General features: G+C 37.6%; 1 protein-coding gene across 6 annotated transcripts in view; it reads left to right on the forward strand.

Annotated features, from left to right (window-relative positions):
* The first annotated feature begins 1,265 nt into the window (after positions 1-1,265).
* The window catches only part of LOC125399184 (solute carrier organic anion transporter family member 1A5-like), a 67,435-nt gene continuing 48,441 nt past the window's right edge, over positions 1,266-20,259 (forward strand). The window contains exons 1-6 of one of the 6 annotated variants that reach the window (XM_048432545.3): positions 1,266-1,605; positions 4,435-4,467; positions 6,747-6,923; positions 8,239-8,348; positions 12,678-12,819; positions 16,468-16,600. In XM_048432545.3, the coding sequence (XP_048288502.3) occupies positions 8,289-8,348; positions 12,678-12,819; positions 16,468-16,600 (335 nt within the window). In that variant the 5' untranslated portion in view covers positions 1,266-1,605; positions 4,435-4,467; positions 6,747-6,923; positions 8,239-8,288. Of the gene's footprint in view, positions 1,606-4,340; positions 4,468-4,575; positions 4,594-4,704; positions 4,723-6,746; positions 6,924-8,238; positions 8,349-12,119; positions 12,199-12,677; positions 12,820-16,467; positions 16,601-20,259 lie in introns of those variants that run through there. The other 5 variants (XM_048432546.3, XM_048432544.3, XM_048432548.3 and 2 more) reach the window with 5 other exon arrangements.

Below are 20,259 nucleotides of genomic sequence, written 5' to 3' on the forward strand. Positions count from 1 at the left end.
AGCTCTTCATATAAAGTCTGTGTTCTCAAAGTTATCTGTGACAAATGGTCTTTTGTAAATAGGCATAAAGGCAAGCATTCAGCTAGATAGTGAATATATGCATCTTCTTAAAGAGCAGGTATTTTAGTTTTTAGCATGTGTGTTGGACCGCTCTAGTAGGCCTCTGTATGCAAGGCCTACTATAGTATTGGGGCTTCCATAGTTACAAAAGAAGATTGCAATTAGATCAATGCTGTCAATTCCTTTTGACCTGTAAACCCTTCTTAAAGCTTTACATTACAATAGAGCTAGATACACTGAGTTCATTAATTAATTTTTACTTCCATCTTTGTGCTTTTAAGGTCATTCAGTTAGGGGCTTGTGGGTCATTGTTTGTTTTTTTCTTTTTTGAGGAGAATAAGATGTTTTAATGATTTTAAATTTATGAAATCTTGCAAAATTGTGAAATGTTCTCACTTGTATATAAAACATTGATTTTTTTTTCATTTATGAGTGTGGTCAGTGTAAAGTTGTAGTACAAAAGAGGGGTGTTAGAGAATGTATTTCACCATTTTCCTTCAAGGAGCATGTCTTCTTTACAATGTCACCTTATGTCTTCATAAATTGTTTTCTTTTTTTTATTTATTTAAAGAATTTCCACTTCCTCCCCTCCTCCCAATACCCTCCCGCTCCCGCTCCCTCTCCCTTCACTCCCTCTCCTCCTCCCTTCCCATTCCCAAGAGCAGTCAGGGTTTCCTGCCCTGTGGGAAGTAGTCTACAAGATATAGGCACAGGAGACCACTTCCTAAGCAGAACCCCAGTAGCACAGACAATAAGAGAATCAATGAATAAATGGGATCTACTGAAACTGAGAAGCTTCTGTAAAGCAAAGGACACTCTCAGTGGGCCATTGTTTTGTGGTAGCTTTCAAAGAATTTCACAATTTGGATTTTGGACTTCAAATATGTCATGATGATGCATTGAGATGAAACTATTTATTCAGCTGCTTAAATGTTCTGTAATTAAAATCAGGGAAAGATGCCAGAATCACAAAATTAATCAACAGTCCTCACATACACATCATGCCTTCATGATATGCAATCCATTTATCATATGAACTCAGATGTATTAGGGTCTACTTATTATGTTAACAACAGAGAAATACATTACCAGGAATACCTGAGTACAAATGCCCCACAAATTAGTAATGTATTAGAGAATTTCAAAACTGTGGCAATTGCAAAATGGAGAGGGACAGAGATATTTGTTCCCGGTGTTATCCACAGTGGAGCTCTGGGTGCTGGGTACCCTTTGGTAATGATGTTCTAGCAACAGAACATATTTCCAGAAGATAAGCAGCTCTAGTGATGGAGTTTACAATATATCACATGAGCCTATGCTGCAAGCAGCTCTAAGATGAGAAGCTGGGGCAACTGCTTAGAGAGCAGTATCAGTAAGGATCTGAGTTCAGATCCCCAGAGCCCAAGTATAGCTGTTAGCACTGAAATCCTAGCATCCCACAGAGAAATGGGAGGCAGAGCCAGAAGAAACCTGGGAATCTCACAAGACAGTTGACATCACAAGGGAGCAGCAAAGAGAAGGATCCCTGTCTCAATTAAGTGAAAGGTGAGGAGCAATACCTGAGGTTTTCTTTGGACTTCCACATGCGTACCTGCATAAATGGGTATGTGCACTTGCATGTATGCATATGTGTGTGCAAACACACACACACACACACACACATGCATGTACCCCCCATATCACACATGCACATACACTACACATATATGCAACCAAATGTGTACATGTGTTCTCACACACAGACATGTGCACATCCATGTATCAAACACAAACACAAAACCAAAGATGAAGAAAAGGCATTAGCATAAATGTCATATGAACATTTCTGATCAAGTTACTGCCACTTCTTGGTATTTTGGTATCCCTTTTTAGACTTCCAGGGATTTGACGGCTGTCTACTCTGGGTGCTAGGGTTCAATGTACCCAGTGTCCTCTACCTAGTGAGCAAGTGCTCCTAAGAGTAGATTTTTAGTTCATTTTCCATTTTTAACTAAAAAAGACTTGCATGCAAATTGATGGAAATAGAAAACACTATCCTGAGTGAGAAAACCCAGACCCAAAAAGATGAATATGGTATGTACTCAATCATTAGTAGACTCTAGACATAAACAAAGGACATTAAGCCTATAGTTCACAAGCCTAGAGAAGCCAAATAACAAGGTGAACCCAAAGAAAAATATATATAGATCCTCCTGGAAATTGGAAGGAAACAAGAAGCTGGGCAAAAGTTGGGAGCATGGGGATGGGGGTAGAGATGGAGTAGGGGAAGGGAAGAAAAAAAAGAAAATTATCTCCAATGATGCTTATAGAAACAGTATAGAAATCAACACAGGATTTTAAAAACAAACTCTGTTGTAAATTCCATCAGAAAATTCTGGCATAGGTTTTACACAGAGACACATGCACCTAAAAGGGGCGACTGACTGCAATTGGCAAGCATCTACAAGGATACGCGGCAACTTTATCATTTATGACCTTTGTGACCTTAGTTAGTTGTTTGATTCCCCTTTACTTTGAATCCTGTACCTCTACAGTTGGGATGACAGTATTTATGCTACAGTATTTTATCAGAACTGAATCCACTAATGTGACAGGTTTCCAGGAACAATTATTAAAATCTGTGAAGAGTACTTCAGGAGGATGTTTATTATTTATTGTCTGTAGTCTCCCATGATATTCAATTTTGTCACATAATGTGTTATCTAAGTGGTACCAGAGCTGTATCTTCCATTGTAGTAGCAGTTCTTCAGGAATAAAGACTCTTTAAAACTTTTCTTATGTGCTGTCACTCAACTGAACAACACACATCACACATGAAGTCCAAAATACCACTGAGCACTAAATAAGCAGATATTTCAGAATGTGGTAGCTTGTCTGAGTTGGCAAATAGACTTACTGTCAGTAAGCCTCCAAATAGTTGGTCATCTCCTTGTGGACACAACATACTCTGTGAAGACCTAGTGATTATGGCTCTTTTTACAGTGATAAGAGAAGGGATAAGCTCATGCATTTGAGTGAATAAAAAAATCAATTGACTTGATGGCAAGCCTTGTGTTTGCTGTGTCTCAGAGATGTGAGTACAGGAAGTGAGGACTGCTGAAATATTCAAGGAACTGTCTCCTAACCCAAGTTGGAACAGCCACTGTAGACTTTAAATCTATTCTGCAGCAGCAAACAAATATTGTTAACTGACTCTTGCTGTGTGCTCATTTTATAATATGTATTAAGATACTGAATTTGACAGTGAGGATTATGGTTATTTTGGTTAGTGTTCATCAGTTTTTACATCTGTTAACTCCCATGCTCTATTTATTCTATATCCCAGACTGAAGACTAAGGTTTCCTGTCTATCAGACTCTGTTAGTATGTGTTACTGGTAAATATTTGTGTGACATCGTGATTGTGGAGAAGGGGGAAATGCCAGGGCTTTCCTAGCTTCCAGTGGGGGATTTCTGACTGAGATCTTCAGCCTGTGCATCTCAGCTCCTTCACTTCCTGATTTAACCTGCTTCCCAGTTCGACTTTCTAACTCTTCTTGAGCCTTTGTGACTGTTTTTATACATTAAATTATTTTGGTTTCAGTCACAAACTCTGTTTTCTTTTCTGTGCTTTGAGGACAATAGATGCTGGTTTTATTTATGGTTAGAGAAACTGAGTGGTCTGTCCCAAAACATGCAGATAGTTTGCAAACAGACCTTCAAACTTGTACTTATTTTAAAGCACAAGCAGCTATGATATTATACTGCACTCAGAGGGCACAGACAGGCATGAGAATGTTTCTCATTAATCTTCTCCCTCTGACAATGACTGCATCATGGCAATAGCTACCTGTTACTAGTTAATGATCTGTCTCTCCCATCGATTCTGAGACCTCTTGAGAGTAACACAAGCTTCATATTCTTCATCTTCAATACCTAACAGCTACAATTTTGCTGGAAATTTAGTAAAGTCACAAACTAGCAAGATTGCTGGTGAAAGGTTTGTCCATGTTCCAGACTTGTTTTGCATGGTAGAATCACGTGAATGGGTAATGTGCTTGATGTATGGCTAAGGTTTCTCTAGAGTAGTACGTCCAGATATCTTGAATGTAGGATATAAAAGTGTACCTGTACATGTCTGGCTCAATAATTGGAATTCAGTATTGTTTTATTTTACTCCTGACTAGAAAAGCTGACCAAGGTAAATTAATTTTTTGGACTCAAACAAGTCTCTGTTGATTCTACATGCCCTTTCTTGGTTTTTATTGGTTGAAAGCATTTCAGCTGGACAACACCCAATAGGCTGTCTCTAGCAGATAAACACAATTTGAGGATTTCAGGGAAAGGTGATTTTCATAAGATTTTGACTGCTATGACTTTTTTATATTTTCCTCAGCAGGAAGAGGACCATCTCCTAAGACTTCTTCATGTATGTATTATTTACTTTGCCATAGTAAAGCAAATCCTTTAACTCATTAATTTAAGAGTACAGAGTAAGGTGGGATGAACAGCATGCATGTACTGATAACTACAAACTTCATGGATCTGAGCATGAGTGAGTGTGTTTATTCTCTTTTATAGACTTGCATTCCCCTGGGATTGAGATGTCGTTAAGGGCCATGAACCAAAGGGTTCCTACTACTAGGGTTCCTGTTCAGTGTGTATACAGTGTCAGCACTGCAAGGTAGTTACTGTTCTAGAGATCTGCTTTGTAGTATGCTCATCCACCAAATTAGCAATTCTGCCCTGTGTTCTTAAAATGTTTGAGAGAGCAGACACTCTGTCATACACTTTAGTATGAAACAAGCAGTGCAAAATGGTTCAGAGCTGTAGACTCTTGCTCAAGAACAACAGTGGTGTGTTCCTACGCTTCATTTGGGTGCTAAAGAAGGGGAGACTTGACAGTGTTGTCTGCTTAATAAAAGTCAAACCTTCTGCTTTTGTGAGCACTGATGAATGATACATATTTGTCTGTGATACTGTGTGATCTTGGGATAAGAAGCATTGTTTAAACACTTTTGAGCCAACAAAGGCACACTGTTCATGTGACTAACACTTACTTGGTGCACATTTCTCATTTAGGTTCAATGTGCAAAACAGGGGCCTGTGACATGATTCAATATTGGGTTACACAGGTTTTATTGAATAAACGAAACATGTTTGTTTGCCTTATTTCCTCTATAGACATGTTTGAAATGTATCTGAAAAGATATAATGTTTTTCACAAAAGCATTGGCACAGTAGAGGAAGGTGTGTGTTAGTCTATTTACATTGAATCTGTTTTCAAGAGCTTGGCTTTGCACAGTTTATTTACAGTCAGGACACTTGTTTGTAAGACTTCTCTGACAGAACAAAAGTGTTTGGAAAGGAATCTCAAGGTGGTGATAAAAATTACCACGATGATAGCTTAGTGTACACTGGAAAAGTCATCCAAAGACCTGGATGACACTTCCAGTTCCTCTTGGCTAAAATTATAAAAAGTAGATATAAAATATGGTTACATTTTCAGACACTAAGGAAAGAGAAGACAGCTTTGTTATGGGAGAGGAGTAAGCTTTCTTAGCGATGTTCAGGGAGACCAATCTGGACTCAGGACAGACAAGAAGGCAGAGAAGCTAGAAAAGACTGAAGAGAGACTGCATTAAGGGTGAGGAGGAGAGGCAGGGAGGAGAGTCCAGAGGTTGATGTTTCATCTGTCTTTGGTGTAGATTTAAATCAAGTCTCATCCCTGCTGAATATTGCCACTTTCTGCAATTCTTTTCTCAATCAGTATCAGGTCCTCTCAGGAAGCTAAGTGGACCTGAAGTTTTATGTGGGAGCCTAGAGTCTGGGATTTCGTTCCTTTATCTGTTCAAAACTGCCAAGACAGTCGCTATAATTTTCATTTATATCTTATGAATTTTCTTCCTTATTTGCACAATATGTGAGTTGTACCTCAGCCTATGTGACCCCATTTTATCACAGTGTACCTCTATTTTTTTAAAAAAGAAATTGTGTCTTCTTCAGAAGAAGCCTATGTTCCTAGGGATTTGAAACAAACAACTTACTCTGGTGACTGAGGTGTCTCAAACAACTTCACTCCTCTATAGAATAGCAAGTTTGTCTTGTTCTTTGTTCAGTCTTGATGCTTCATGAACATAGTACATATTCAGTAAATATTTTTTATAAATTCAAGGCAGTAAATAGAACTAGCGTTATACATAATTATTCAGTTGTGAATAGAATTTGTAATTATGGTAAATGTTTTAAATGTTTTATAAACTTAGAACCATTCTGAATTACATGCAGAATGAATGTTGTTCAGAGGATTTTCATAAATTAGTTTTGTTGATATGGGTGAGAAATAATATTGATACGTTGAAATGGACTTTCTAGAATAAGTATAAAATTAAAATGGTGATGAAAATGTCCTACTTTTAAGACACCAAATAGTTTGATGAGGCTAGTACAGTTAAATAGACATCAAGTCACCTTTCTGCATTGCATATTAATACTTGTACCCGCATAAAGCCTATACAGAGAGGTGCATGTTTGTCCATACATAAGATGTAGTGATAAACAACCATGCCAGATGTCTCTTTGGGTTTCTAGTATTTTCATATCCCTACATTTTAAAACTTTGAAGCTTTAGATTTGTCCCCAGATCATAGATGTATCTGTTGTTTATATTTATATTGTTTTCTTGATTAAAATTTTATGTCTCCCTAGGTTTCTGTGAATCAAAAGTGCCATAGAAAGTTTTTCTCATATTGAGACTCCAAGGAAGTTTGGAATGTAAAGACCTCAAGAAGGAAGCCTGGAAAGCAGCCTTTGTGAATTCAATTAGGCAGAGGTTGAGAACAAACCAAGAGATATTCTGGAGTTCTTAAAGGCAGCAGCCTTCAAGTAAGTTCAAAGAGCAACATCTGCGTTTCTTTTGCTTTGCTAAAAAATTGAAAAGCTTTATTTTAACCACATTGTCATTAGCTTAACATCAGAGCCTAACAAGCTCCGAGACATGCTTTAATAGCACCAAAGTCCAAGTATAGTAGATTGAAGCTATAAAGTAGTCCCACACTAGCTCAAAGTTGAATATAATAAAGGATTCTTTATTTAGGTGTATTTTTACAGATCATAGTCTTCTGCACAAACAGGGAACAGGAACCAAATTCAGCAGCAGCAGGGGAGAGAGAGAGAGAGAGAGAGAGAGAGAGAGAGAGAGAGAGAGAGAGAGAGAGAGAGAGATTGAAAGAGAAAGAGAGAGATAGACATTTCTGGCTGCATTTATAGTATAAGAGACCAAGCCCAAGTCGGCTGGTATCTTAAAGGCTATTGACTGAAGAAGTTCCCACAGCAAACCAAAACTTTTCTTATTGCATTATTTTCAAGATCAGTCAGAATAAAAAACTTCCTAGATAATTTTATAATATTCAAGGTATTAGATAAATTGTTCCTATTCCAGAGGTTATGTGTACATGTATGTGAATGCAGTGAATATGTACGTATGATATGTATGTACATGTATGTGTGTAGGTGCACATATACAGGCATGCATATTATAGAGACCACAAGTCAATACAGAATGTCTTCATCTAGAATGCTCTACCTTAAGTTTTATAATGGAGTCTTTTCACAAATTTGTCAGTTGTTCATTTGGTTAGAGTACCAGGTCTTCACATTACAGTGATCCTGCTGTCTGGATTCTCCCAGTATTGGGGTTACAGAAGTCTGGGATATCACTTGATTGCTAGGAATTCAAACTGATGTCTTCAGTCATAGGAATCAAACACGTTACCGACTGAACCACCTCCATAGCTGTGCTGAACAGTTTCACATCAACTTGACACAGGCTAGGGACGTTTGGGGAGGGGGACTATTAATTGGGAAACGCCCTCCAAAGACATGGTCTTTTCTGTGGTACATTTTCTTGATTGAAGATTAATGTGGAAGGGTCTGGCTCACTGTGGGTGGAACACACCTGGGCAGGCAGTCCTGGGTTGTCTAAGAAAGCAGGCAGTGCAAGTGATGAGGAACAAAGCAGGAAACAGTGTCTGTGAGTTAAAATAAAACCTTTCCACTTAAGTTGATTTTTGTCCTGGTATTTTATCACAACAATGGTAATCATGACTAAGAGACCTATGATAGCTCTTTTGTATCTTTAGAATGATTCATTATAGTTCAGTAAATAATTTAATTAACAACTGTTTGCTTTTTTGAAAAGGCAGCAGTAAGACATTTAAAACATAAACATCTGGAAATCACCAGAAGAACATGGGAGAACCTGGGAAAAGGGTTGCAACCCATGGGGCGACATGCTTTTCAAAAATTAAGGTATGAATTGTTTAGATATATGTGCATGTGTATAGGCGTGCAGTCTTTTAAAGTAAACATTGAAAATTCTTGTAACATTGCTCAGTTTATATGAAATTTTAAACATAAAAACTATTTTTTAATGTGTTCTCAATTTATTGCCTTAAAGAACTTGACTTATTTAATATGGTTGTCTAAAATTATTTAACTAAAAAGATTTTTCAGACTAACCTAGAGGACAGATTCTCAGCCTATGATTGGAGACCCCTTAAGGGTTGAAGACCCTTTCACAGGGGTCACCTAGGATAATTGGAAAGCACAGCTATTTACTTTACAATTCATAACAGTAGAAAAATTAAAGCTATGAAGTATCAAATAAAAATAATTTTATGGTTGGGCAAACAGAACATGAGGAACTGTACTAAAGGGTGCATCAGTAGGAAGGTTGAGAATCACTATTTTATGGGTTTGAAGGCATGAGTCACAAAACAATCTCACACAAGTTTGGAATTATGATTAATAAAAGGGTTATTTATTTAAGGGGAAAACTTATAGATCACCGTCCTAGGCAACAGCCCTCTTCACGACAGGAATGGAGTCTAGCAGCCGGAAGCAGAGCCAGAAGCAAGAGAGTGAGTGCACAGCTACCACTGATTTTTAAAGCAAAAGAGTCCATACCCAGGCGGGCTGGTATCTTAAAGGCTATTGGCTGAAGGAGTAGAGGGAGCTCCCGCAGCAGGGGGTCTTAAAGGAGCATGAGACTTAAGATGTTTTATATGTATATTACGCTGTGCTGGAACTTGGCCTGAAGGCTGAGGCTTAGCCAGTGCTCACTTCTCAGGGGGCTTTGACAAAAGATCAGGGGTCAGAGCTAGGAAGCAGTTCCTGAATAGAAGTGCTGTGTTGATTAACATGCATAGATGAGCTCATGAGCTAGTTAGATGAATATAGTCTATGAATTTTGACAATATTACAATTATTTTGTAAGAAAAATATCCATTCTCTTTACTGTTTGTGTGGTTTTCAGTAGTTTTGAGATAGTTGTCCTTCTCACAGTTCTAAAGATATCTTTGTGTGATCACCAAATGTGAACATGTATAATCCCAGGGAATCTAAGCACTGCCTAGTCTCTGCAGAGCCCCTCTCAACTTCCTTTCTAAGCTGCTGCCTCCTAAGTCATCCTATCACAAGCTCATTTACCTTATTCTACTGTAATGGACTCCATACACTAATGTAAAAGAGAGGAGGCCTCAGACTCAGCCCTGGGAAGTGTTTTTATGTGCAGCGATGCATGAATTACTGACACCCAACCCCTCAAGTTATCCTTCAATTCTCACATTCTGAGGAGTCCAGAGCCCCTGGACCTGAACCTTGGAAAGATGTCTACTAGATGTGCCACTTTGAACAATTTGTGCAACGTGTTTGTACTTCATCTGAAAAGAATAGTGGTAGTCCTACATTTTAAGACAAAACCATCATTCTGAAACCTCTATGTGTATGTGTATCCCTCTCTGTGTCTGTCTCTGTATATATGTGAGTGCTCACCATTCAGTGACATCCTATTCAAGTAGTATGGGGAATTAGACCCAGATGTTCAACACAATTGGCAATTCTATCACTGATCTATACCTTTTTCTTCACTGTTAAATATGTTAATTACTTTCAATTTATGTTTTTTATGTATATGGTTGTTTTACCCCCTATATGTTAGTTTACCACTTGTGTGTCTGGTATCCTTGGAGGACAGAAGTTGTTGAATTCCCTGGAACTGATGATACAGGTAGTTTTAAAATACAATGTGGGCACTAAGAACAGAACCCAGATCCTCAGAAAGAGCAGCGAGTGGTCTTAACTGCTGAGCCACATGTTAATCTTCAAAGCTAAGGGCAATGATGGGTATTCTGATTATCAGTTGCTAACATTAGTAGCATTTATAGAGAAATATCATCAGGTATCATAAACATTTACCAGCACCCATCTTTGATTACTGTTTTAGGGTTTCTATTGCTGTGTAGAGACACTATAACTACTGTAACTACTATAAAGGAAAACATTTCTTTGGGGCTGGCTTACAATTTCTGAGCTTTAGTCCATAACCATCATGGTGGAAAGCATGGGAGCCCAAGGAGGATACAGTTGTCGAGAAGGATCTAAAAGTTCTATACCCAGATCAACAGGCAGGAGGGATAGAGTGTCTCTGGGCCCACCTTGAGCTTCTGAGACTTCAGAGTCACTTTAATTGACACTTCCTCCAACAAGGCCAGAGCTCCTAATAATGCCACTATATGGTTGCCAGGCATTCAAATCTACTTGCTTATGGGGCTATTCCCAATCAATCCACAACAGTTACTTTGGAGTTCAAAAAAAGTAGACACTGGTGTGGAGGTTATGGGAAAATGCTAAAACCATGAGTTTACAAGTCAAAATTTAAAGGTGATTGTTTAAGAATGAATTAGACTTCTCTGACTTTAGAAATGTCTAAAATGTTAGGGTGGTCAAGCAGTCTACAGTGCCAGATAAGTTTAGAAAACAATCATTAAAGTATAGTGTTCCAGGACAGGGGAAAAGATGGCCTTCATGACCTTCAATCATGCACACACTGAGGACCTCACTAGATACCAATGTTTAGTTTTAAACCAGTGTCTACACAGATAGCCCTGGTTGAGCTACTTGGAACAAAATCTAAATCCAAACTTATGAAACTTGAAAAGGGAATGCTAGGAATGAAAGTATTGATTGAAATGTCAAGGTGAGAAGAGGAAGAAAGTGATAACCAGATGATCCTACATATGTATGAAATCACCAAATTGAATATTTATTCAATAATATTCATTCGAGAAAAGAATGGGAAATTTCTCAAGGCTGTTGGGAGATATCTCAACCAGTGAAATACTTACCTTGGAAGTAGGATGATCCGAGTTCAATCTCCAAGTCTCCATAGAAACGAGGAATGGTGAAGCATAACTACAATCCCAGGGTGGGGGAGATGGAGTCAGCAGATCCTTGGTGCTCGCTGACTCCCAGCCTTGGCTCCTGGATGAATTCCACATGTCAAAGTCTCTGCTATAAAAAAAAAATGCATCAGGCTTGAGGAATTAAACCTGCAGTAGTCTTTTGTTTCCCCTTACACATATACATATATGAACTCATTCACACAAACATGCAGACCCATGCACAAAGAAAAAGTATGAAAAAAAGAAATAAGAGGACTCCTTTAAAAGGAGCAAAAGAACTGCTATGACAGCATTTGCTTCAGAGTTTGGAATGCTGAGGAGAACAGTTAGCAGGATTAACTTTATAAACACAGACATTACATAGCAGTAGACCTGAGCCAGCATGGACACTGTTTTCTTTTATATTATGCACAGAACCAAATACTTTAGAGAAAGAGCAATGGGCTCACTCCCTGCTTATCTTTCTTCTTCAAAATATAAATCTAATAAATGCAGTTTCACGGTCTGATTTTTTAATATTTGATAGCTCTTGCCCTTAAATAAAGACCTAAGTTATAAAACTCATGTGAAATAATCAAGTATCAATTGCATCCTCTGAAAGATTTGTAGTGGGAAGAGGGAATATCTCTGCAAATACTGTTTAGTGTTAGACAAACTTCTAGAATACTGTTAAACTATACTGAACTTGGTGTTCACTTTTGCCATTTTGTTTATTTTTGTGTGAGTTACTGATGGGATCACCTTTGTGTAAGCTCTAAATTTCTTTTAGATAGATACAGTCTCATATAGCTCAGGAAGCATTGAACTCACAGAGATCTGTCTGCCTCTGTCTCGCAAGTGCTGGGATAAAGGTGTGTGCCATGACTGCCTGGTCTCTGTGACTGACTAGTGGCTTAATTCTGCATTCTGGTCTTGAGGTAAATATATTTATTATATTACATACAAAATATCACTATAGTCAAGGACATCCAGAGACTAGTCATTCCTGAAAACATGAGCAGAAACATACTTTAGTTTAATTCTGTGTTCTGTTTCTTACCTTCCTTAAAGTGGACAGCACTTGTCTTAGAGATAACCATATAATACAGAAGACCCATCAATGACTGTGTCTTCCATTGAATAGCTCCATGTCTTTCTGTATGAATAAGGTGCACCGATAAAAAAGCAAAGACATACCTTTCTACAAAACTCACCGCTGCTAACCTACTATTCTAACTGCATTTCCAGGGTTAGGACACTGTGATAGAGGAGAGATTACATTTTAAAGTTTCTTCCATGTTCAAGGGCTGTTTAATTTGGAAGCAAACTTCCTGGTAGAGGTTGTTTTGTCAGTAGGTGGCAGATATATAATTGGAAAACAAAGTTCTCACTTTTTATTAAATGTTTTTCTTCCTAGATGTTTCTGTTGGCATTAACAATGGCATATCTAGGCCAAGCACTATCACGACATTATATGGTTTCCATGCTCACACAAATAGAGAGACAATTCAATATCCCCACATCTATAGTTGGATTTATCAGTGGGAGTTTTGAAATGGGTAAGTTACATTTACGTATTATTGCGTATTGATATTCTCTTCTTATTTTTTGCATAAGATTTTCTAATCTGACTGAGTTACATGCTTCCTGATGAGATTGAATGGCCTGGTTTGGGTGTGGAGTAACCATTAATTTAAATGTCCCCATGATAATATCTAATTTTTGTCATATACCCTAACATGGTCTCTCTTTCTGACAATTGGAAAGACTTAGAGTATTAATATCTAATTCCATCACTATATACCTCAGACAGACACTAAGGTCTTTTTCAAGGCATTTTAGAAGATTGTTGTGGGAGCCTGGAGGAACTGGTGTTCTGAAGGAAAGAGCAAGTGCTTCTCTGTCCCCACTGTGCCTGGGAAGTTAGCAACTCTCCACTTGTAGATACCAAAGAAGATGAGGATGCTTTCCTGTGTCTGAGTTGTGTCAGATACAATCCAAAGATTTGGGTAATGAGGGTAATGAACTGGAATATCACATTACAGAGGGTGAAGGAGGGTTAGGTGTTCTCTGTAGACAAGGTGACCTGGAAGCCTTTTGTTCTTAGTTTTTATTTCCTTCAAAGTGAAATTGTTTTTAATGTATTCAACCAAAACAGTCATGAAAATCAGGACTGTGAAGTAACTAGTCCACATTGAGGTTGTTCCATCTTGTCTCCCAGGATAAAAAGTCTTACATTTGTCCTAGGTTTTCCCAGTGCTGTCAGGATGAATGTCTTACATAGACTTTTTATAGATTCAGTCATGTTCTAGTGTGTTAGATGCAGCAAGTGCTGTCCATTCGTTATCCAAGGTCCTATGGAAGACATTGAGCTAGGGAAGACAGTATCGTGAAGGGGTAAAGGTGATCCAGGAAAAGAAACAGACAGGTAAATGTGATCGGCAGATGAACCATCAAATAGATTATGTTTGGATCAAGTCAGACCTGTGTTATGGGAAGGTGTAAGTTCTTAGAACATGAACCTCGAGAAGTGTGCAGCAAAGAAAAATGGGTAGCGACTGTGGCTTGATCTGGAATGTGACTTTTATCCTTCTGGTGCCAGAGAGCCAGTATGGGGTTGGAAGAGTGTCATGATCTTTTTATACTAAGGACTCCTATTGAAAACCCAATACCACCTGATTTTAGGATATTTTAATTTCACAAAATGAAACTATATAGGTCAAAAGGAATGTAGTTACACTGGAGTATAATTATCAGAACATTTAAACATCCTGCCAAGAAAGAATGTTCACGTATTTTAACAAGGCAAAGATTATCTACATCTGATTTTCCAGTAATTATTGACTGCATGGCCTTTTGCAGTATTTACAACAACTACAAGGTTATAAGCATTTTGGAGACAGAATGATGACTTTTCAAGTCACTATTGTTTTCTACACTACCACGAACACAAATGCTATTGTCCAGTTAACGATTATTGAAAACAATTCCTACCCAAGTTCATGGAAAACTCTAATGCCTGTGAAATCTAATTTAAACTAAAGGTAAAAAGTACTACCCATTAAGGTAGAAAATGATGATACCACCACTGACTGGCAGGTGTCTTAAATGAAGTCTTAAATGTAATTGTTGACCAGTGAATGCAGCATTTGGTAGGCTTTTCCCTACCAAATAGTAGTTTTGGTAGTTTTGAAAGAAACCTTGCAGGGCCTAGACAGCACCTTACCTTTTCCCACACACCTTCCCACAAATTATTTAAGGGGGATAGCAAGGCAATGTGAAGGCCATCTAAGTCAAATGTGAAGAAGGGAGGCTTTTCCTTTCAAACAATAGAGATTTCAGACAAGATTCTGTGTATTCATGGCTGTTCATCAATAGACTAGAAAGATGTTCAAAGTTCAAACAGTTGGTGTCCTGAGACATTACCTTCTGCATGATGATCTCAATGAGAGATCTTGGAGAGAGACAGGATAATAATTACACAGAGGTAGGGTACATTCCATTCAAAATAATGCATGCCCTCTTCTATGTAGATAACAGACTAGAGAGAAATAGAATTGGAAGAAAAACAGTCTTCAAATATTTTTGAGTTATTTAAGATCACTGAGATATTTTTTAAGCCATTAAAAAGTGTGTTTATGTTTTCTGATCCTTCCTTTATTTATAGTATGAATGGTAAATATTCACCAAACTACAAGTATGAGATTTGTAGAGTGCTTATTTATATATTTGTTTCTTTTTAATTCCCCTTTCTTCTGTGAATAATACTGATTAAATGGACCTAAGTCTCACACATATTAGACAAAACATTAGACCAATTTATCTCCATCCCTTTTATTTACTTTTTAGTTTTGGGAAGTTCACAGTAAGATTCCCAGACTGGTCTTGAACTCACTTTGTAGTCCAGGACACCTTTGATCTTTCAATCTTCCTGTCCTACCACCCCCTGTGACTGGGAATGGCAGGTCTGTGCCACCAGGCCTCACTTTTTCTTTAATTTCTTAACCATGTTTATCAAAGTTTCCTAAATCAGAATGGGGTTTCCCACTGAGTTTTAATCCTAAGCTTTCTCCTAAACCACAGAGATGAATTTTTTTGATATGTAAATCCTTTAATTTGTTAGAAAGTGATAAAGCCCATGGGGAAAAATACAAATGAAAGAGTCTAAAAGCAGGGTAAGGTTTGATGGTGCCAGCAGGTTTAAAACCTGTGTCACTAATCTTTTTCATCTGTATATGCAGGGTGCATGCCTGTAGGTATGAGTTATTTGCACAAGTACATGCACATGCGCAAATGCATGTGGAGGCTCCAGAGTGGTGAGAGTACATCTCCCTGGGTTCTTCTTCCACTTGATTCCCCAAGGCAGGGACTTTTTTTCATCAAATATCAAATTGTCACAAAACATGCACTTCCTATCCTATTAAAATTACGGGTCCTGTGCTTGAAAGATTGCCCAGCGGTTAAAGTCACAGTTGTGCAAGCATGAGGCCCAGAGTTTGGGTCCCTGGAACCAATAAAAATTGCAGACACATGTAGAACTAATAGAAATTTGAGCCACAGAAGACTCTCAGAGCAAGGTGGCTAGCGAGGTGTATCAGAGATGAATTTTTGGTTTAAACTTTTGACTCCTTCAATCTAGACCTAAGACACAGTTGCAGGTTAAGGACTCTGACCTCTCTGTTAACAGTATTGCCTAGTCTAAGGAAAAATGTGACAGTAAAAGCAGACATCCAGATTGGCCATGGTGAGCAATTCAGGAGCTTTTGAATACTAAGTTAAAAAACATGAATCCATTTGATTCTGCACAGAGAATAGGCATGAGAAAAGAGGTCAGAGGTGATGTGTAGGCTGACACCTGCATTTTTATGCTTTATCAAGAGCTGGATACTCCTGAATAGAGCATTTAATATTCTTCAGAATGGAAGAGAACTTTTCATCAGGGTCACAAATTTTATATATATATATATATATATATATATATATATATATATATATATATATATATATGTGTGTGTGTGTGTGTGTGTGTGTGTGTGTGTGTGTGTGTGTGTAGTATATATACACACATACATGTATATATATTACAGTGCATATATATACATATATATATACTGAAATCATAAGGTGGTTATTTAAACAATGAAGAGGCTGTTTACTATGATCTGCTGATACTTTACTAAAACAACATTCTCATTCCCCTCTCCTAGGAAACCTTTTGTTGATTATATTTGTGAGTTATTTTGGATCAAAACTGCACAGGCCTATCATTATTGGTGCTGGTTGTGTGGTTGTGGGCCTAGGGTGTTTCTTAATATCACTACCTCATTTCCTGATGGGCCGGTGAGTATTCCAGTCTTTGATTAAATTTTAGGTTCCACTCTTCCCTACATGAAATGAGGCTCAGAATTTCCTCCCTGGGAAGAGCAATGCTCCTCCAAAGTACAGAAGGCTAAAATGGAAATTAGAAGGTATGGTCTCCACTCTACCAATATGATTTGTGAATCTTATGACCTTCAGTCTCCTTAAGGTCCAATCCAGTTCACTGGGAAGTGGGAATTTGAAGCACTGCTTTCAGGAAGTTGAGACACCTGAATGGTTTCTCTGAGTCTGCCTAAACATGTGCTGTATCATTCACCACAACTATTTATATACTCCAGATACAAGGAGACTACTGTTTAATATAAGCACAGATGAGTGAGAGATAGACTAATGTAAACATTGATTTTTATTTTCATGTTTTGCAAAGTGTCTTACACAGAAAATTGTAAAATTTTAAATTACGTTCAACTATTTCTGCTTTCTAGGGATAGTTTTCAGTTCTTCCTTTGCTTGTCTGGGTGTCAGAATGAATTTGTTTGGCTTCTTTCCCTTATCTTCTTCCTCTTGCCTCTCCTGTACTCTTTTTTGTTGACGGAATTTCTGTCCTGCCAGGTTCCCGCAATTGTTAAGTCCCAAAGAAATTATACAGAGGTCTTCATTAGTCATAAACTGATTGGCCCATTAGCTCAGACTTCTTCTTAACTCTTATAACTTATATTAGCCCATTATTCTTATCTTCATTAGCCACATGGCTCAGTACCTTTTTCAGCAAGGCAGTCACATCTTGCTTCTGTGGTCGGATTAGAACTGCAGAGGAATGGGCTTCCTTCTTTCCAGAATGCCCCTGTTCTCATTGACCTGCCTCTACTTCCTGTCTGGTTGTCTCACCTATACTTCCTGCTTGGCTACTGGCCAATCAGTGTTTATTTAAAATATAATACAAACCATTCTTATAAACGACTTTTTAAATTATTTTCTTTTTCATTTGATTTTTAAGATCTTTAATCAATTATATTTGTGTGAGTGTTTTTCCGGCATGTATAGCTGTACACTATTTGTGTGTCTGGTAATCACAGTTATCAGAAGAGTACATACTTTCCCCCAAGACCTGAAGTTACAGATCGTTGTCTGCTACTCTGTGGGTGCTAGAAAATGAACCTAGACCCCCTTCAAGAGCAACAAGTGCTCTTCAACATTGAATCATCTCCCTAGTGTTGCTCTGTTTTTCTTTTTGTGATAAGATCTTGTTATGAAGTCCAGGTTAGAATTCATTATTTAGATTAGGCTGGCTTCAAATCTTTGTAATCCTCTTGCCCCAGTCTTCCAAATGTTGGTATTACAAGGATGAGCCACCACCACAACAATTCTTTGCCTCTTTCTTATGCTTATACTCACTAGTGGAACATCCTACCCTCTGATTTCCTGTTTACTTTCTCTTACTTTTTCTGTAGAGAAAAAAATTCCCTACAGCCTTTGGAGACATTGTGTCAAAGTTTGTGCATTTTGGAATTAGAATTGGAATCCTAACTATTATGACTGGTTTCTCTTTTATCTCCACAGTTTGACACTGATGATGATTGGTTTAATTCCTTTGTCACCTCCATCAGTTGCTTTTGGCCAGAACATTTAGTAAAGTTGTTTTTACTCTTTCCTCTCTGATGATATCTTCCTCCTCCTCTTCTGCAGCCACTATTTGATCACTGGAATCCTATCTTCCATTCATATCTTGCAAATTTCTAACTTCATGTCTTTGAATCTCTCAGCTACTTTCTGGGAAATTTAACTTCGTCATCCCAGCTCTTCAATCCAGGGCATGTCACTGGCATTAGGTTATTTCTAAATTTATATTGTCAGGGACACCTCGCTACCTTGAATATTTCCTTTGAGGGAATATCTTGTTAGTTTCTCAAGAACTCTTTTTCTATGTGATTCTCTTCTTCTGGATGTGTGTCTATGGCTTCTTCAAGTATAGCTTTTGTTTGTCTTTGACTTAGTGTAATAGTGTCTCCTATATATGACATTTTATTATTTGTAAATACTTAAGAAAGAATAACAACAGAATGCTAAATAGAAATGTTGCAAGGAGAGAGGGGCCCTTTGTTTGTTCCAGCTGCCCAGCTAGCTTGCAACTGAAATAACCACACAGAAATTGTATTTATTAAAACACTCCTTGGCCGTTAGCTCTAACTTCTTATTGGCTAACTCTTACATATTAGTTTAACGCATTTCCATTAATCTGTGCATCACCACATGACAGTGGCTTACTAGAGATTCTAACCAGCATCTATCTTAGGCAGAGGATACATGCTTTTCTGTGACTCTGCTCTTCCCCCTCCCAGCATTCAGTTCTGTTTCTCTGCCCACCTAAGTTCCACCTTACCATCTAGGCCAAAGCAGTTTCTTTATTCATTAACCAATGAAAGCAGCACATGAACAGAAGGATCTCCCACACTATTTCCCCTTTTCTGTTTAAACAAAAAGGAAGGCTTTAAAATAGTAAAATTACATATAACGAAATAGTTATCAAGCAAGAATTACAGTTACAATATTTATATCTACATTATCTTTTATCATAACTAAGGAAAACTATAAATTTTTCAACTCCATCAAACCTCAGAAGAATATAATATTACCTAAGTAAACAGGAAGTACATTGTAAGAAACTTCCAGAATTCCAGAATTGACAGAGGCATCCCACTCCCTGGACATTCACCCAAAGTTTTTCTGTAGCATTGGGACATCCATCTTCAGCCTACGTCCCATAGTATCCAGTAGACTTTTCTATGAAGCAGGAAATTTCAAAGATGATTCAGTCACTTTCTTCTGTATCCTGAAGAATGCCTCACAGTCTCTTTCATGAAGCATGAACCCTGAAAGTTCATCTCACCTTTAGGCAAGTTTATCAGTCATTTTCTGTGGGTAGTGTATTTCCAGTGAAACTATCCAGGCAAAAGCAGTTTCTTGTCCAAATGGCTAAGGAGCCTCTTTGATGCCCGTCTTCCTCTCAAAGTAGCTTGGTGCTGCCAGGAGCAGATATGTCTCACTGTCATGAAAAGTTCTAAATTATTAAAACATTTAAATGCCACATTCTGTAGTCTTTGAAAGATATGAAGAATGCCTATCTGAAATATATCTATCACATCTAGAAAATCTAACTAACATGACTACAAACTTGACTATTATAGATGATTATCTATTAACCTATACTTCTTAATTATACATTACATTTTTAAAAGAACTATACAATCACAATACCTAATCAAGAGCAGAAATATACATATAACAAGATTGACCTTAAATTTGTATCAATAAACCAAGATTTATACCAATGCAGATTATTCATATCTATATCATATCTTCCTTTAAATCTAAAAGAATATTTATAAACAATATTTGGGAATATGAGCATAGATTTATCCACACTGCTTCATGCTCATGGCGGGGGGCACTGTTAATCAGGTCTTTCATGGTGTATCCTGTGTGCTAGGTTTATCTCAGTCTGTGGTTGGGTGAGGTAATTTTTTGAGGGTGCTCATGGCAACATTTCAGGAGACCTTGGTTTATGAAATCATATTTGCCTAGAGGCAATCTAAAATCAAAAAGAACCTCTTTTCCAAAGCAACTTAGACTCCAATTTGTAAGTCATGTTACCTTTAAAATATACATGCTGCTTTAGTTTA

Source organism: Myodes glareolus, chromosome 3 (genome assembly GCF_982192425.1).
Source record: "Myodes glareolus chromosome 3, mMyoGla1.1, whole genome shotgun sequence".
Lineage (NCBI taxonomy): Eukaryota > Metazoa > Chordata > Mammalia > Rodentia > Cricetidae > Myodes > Myodes glareolus.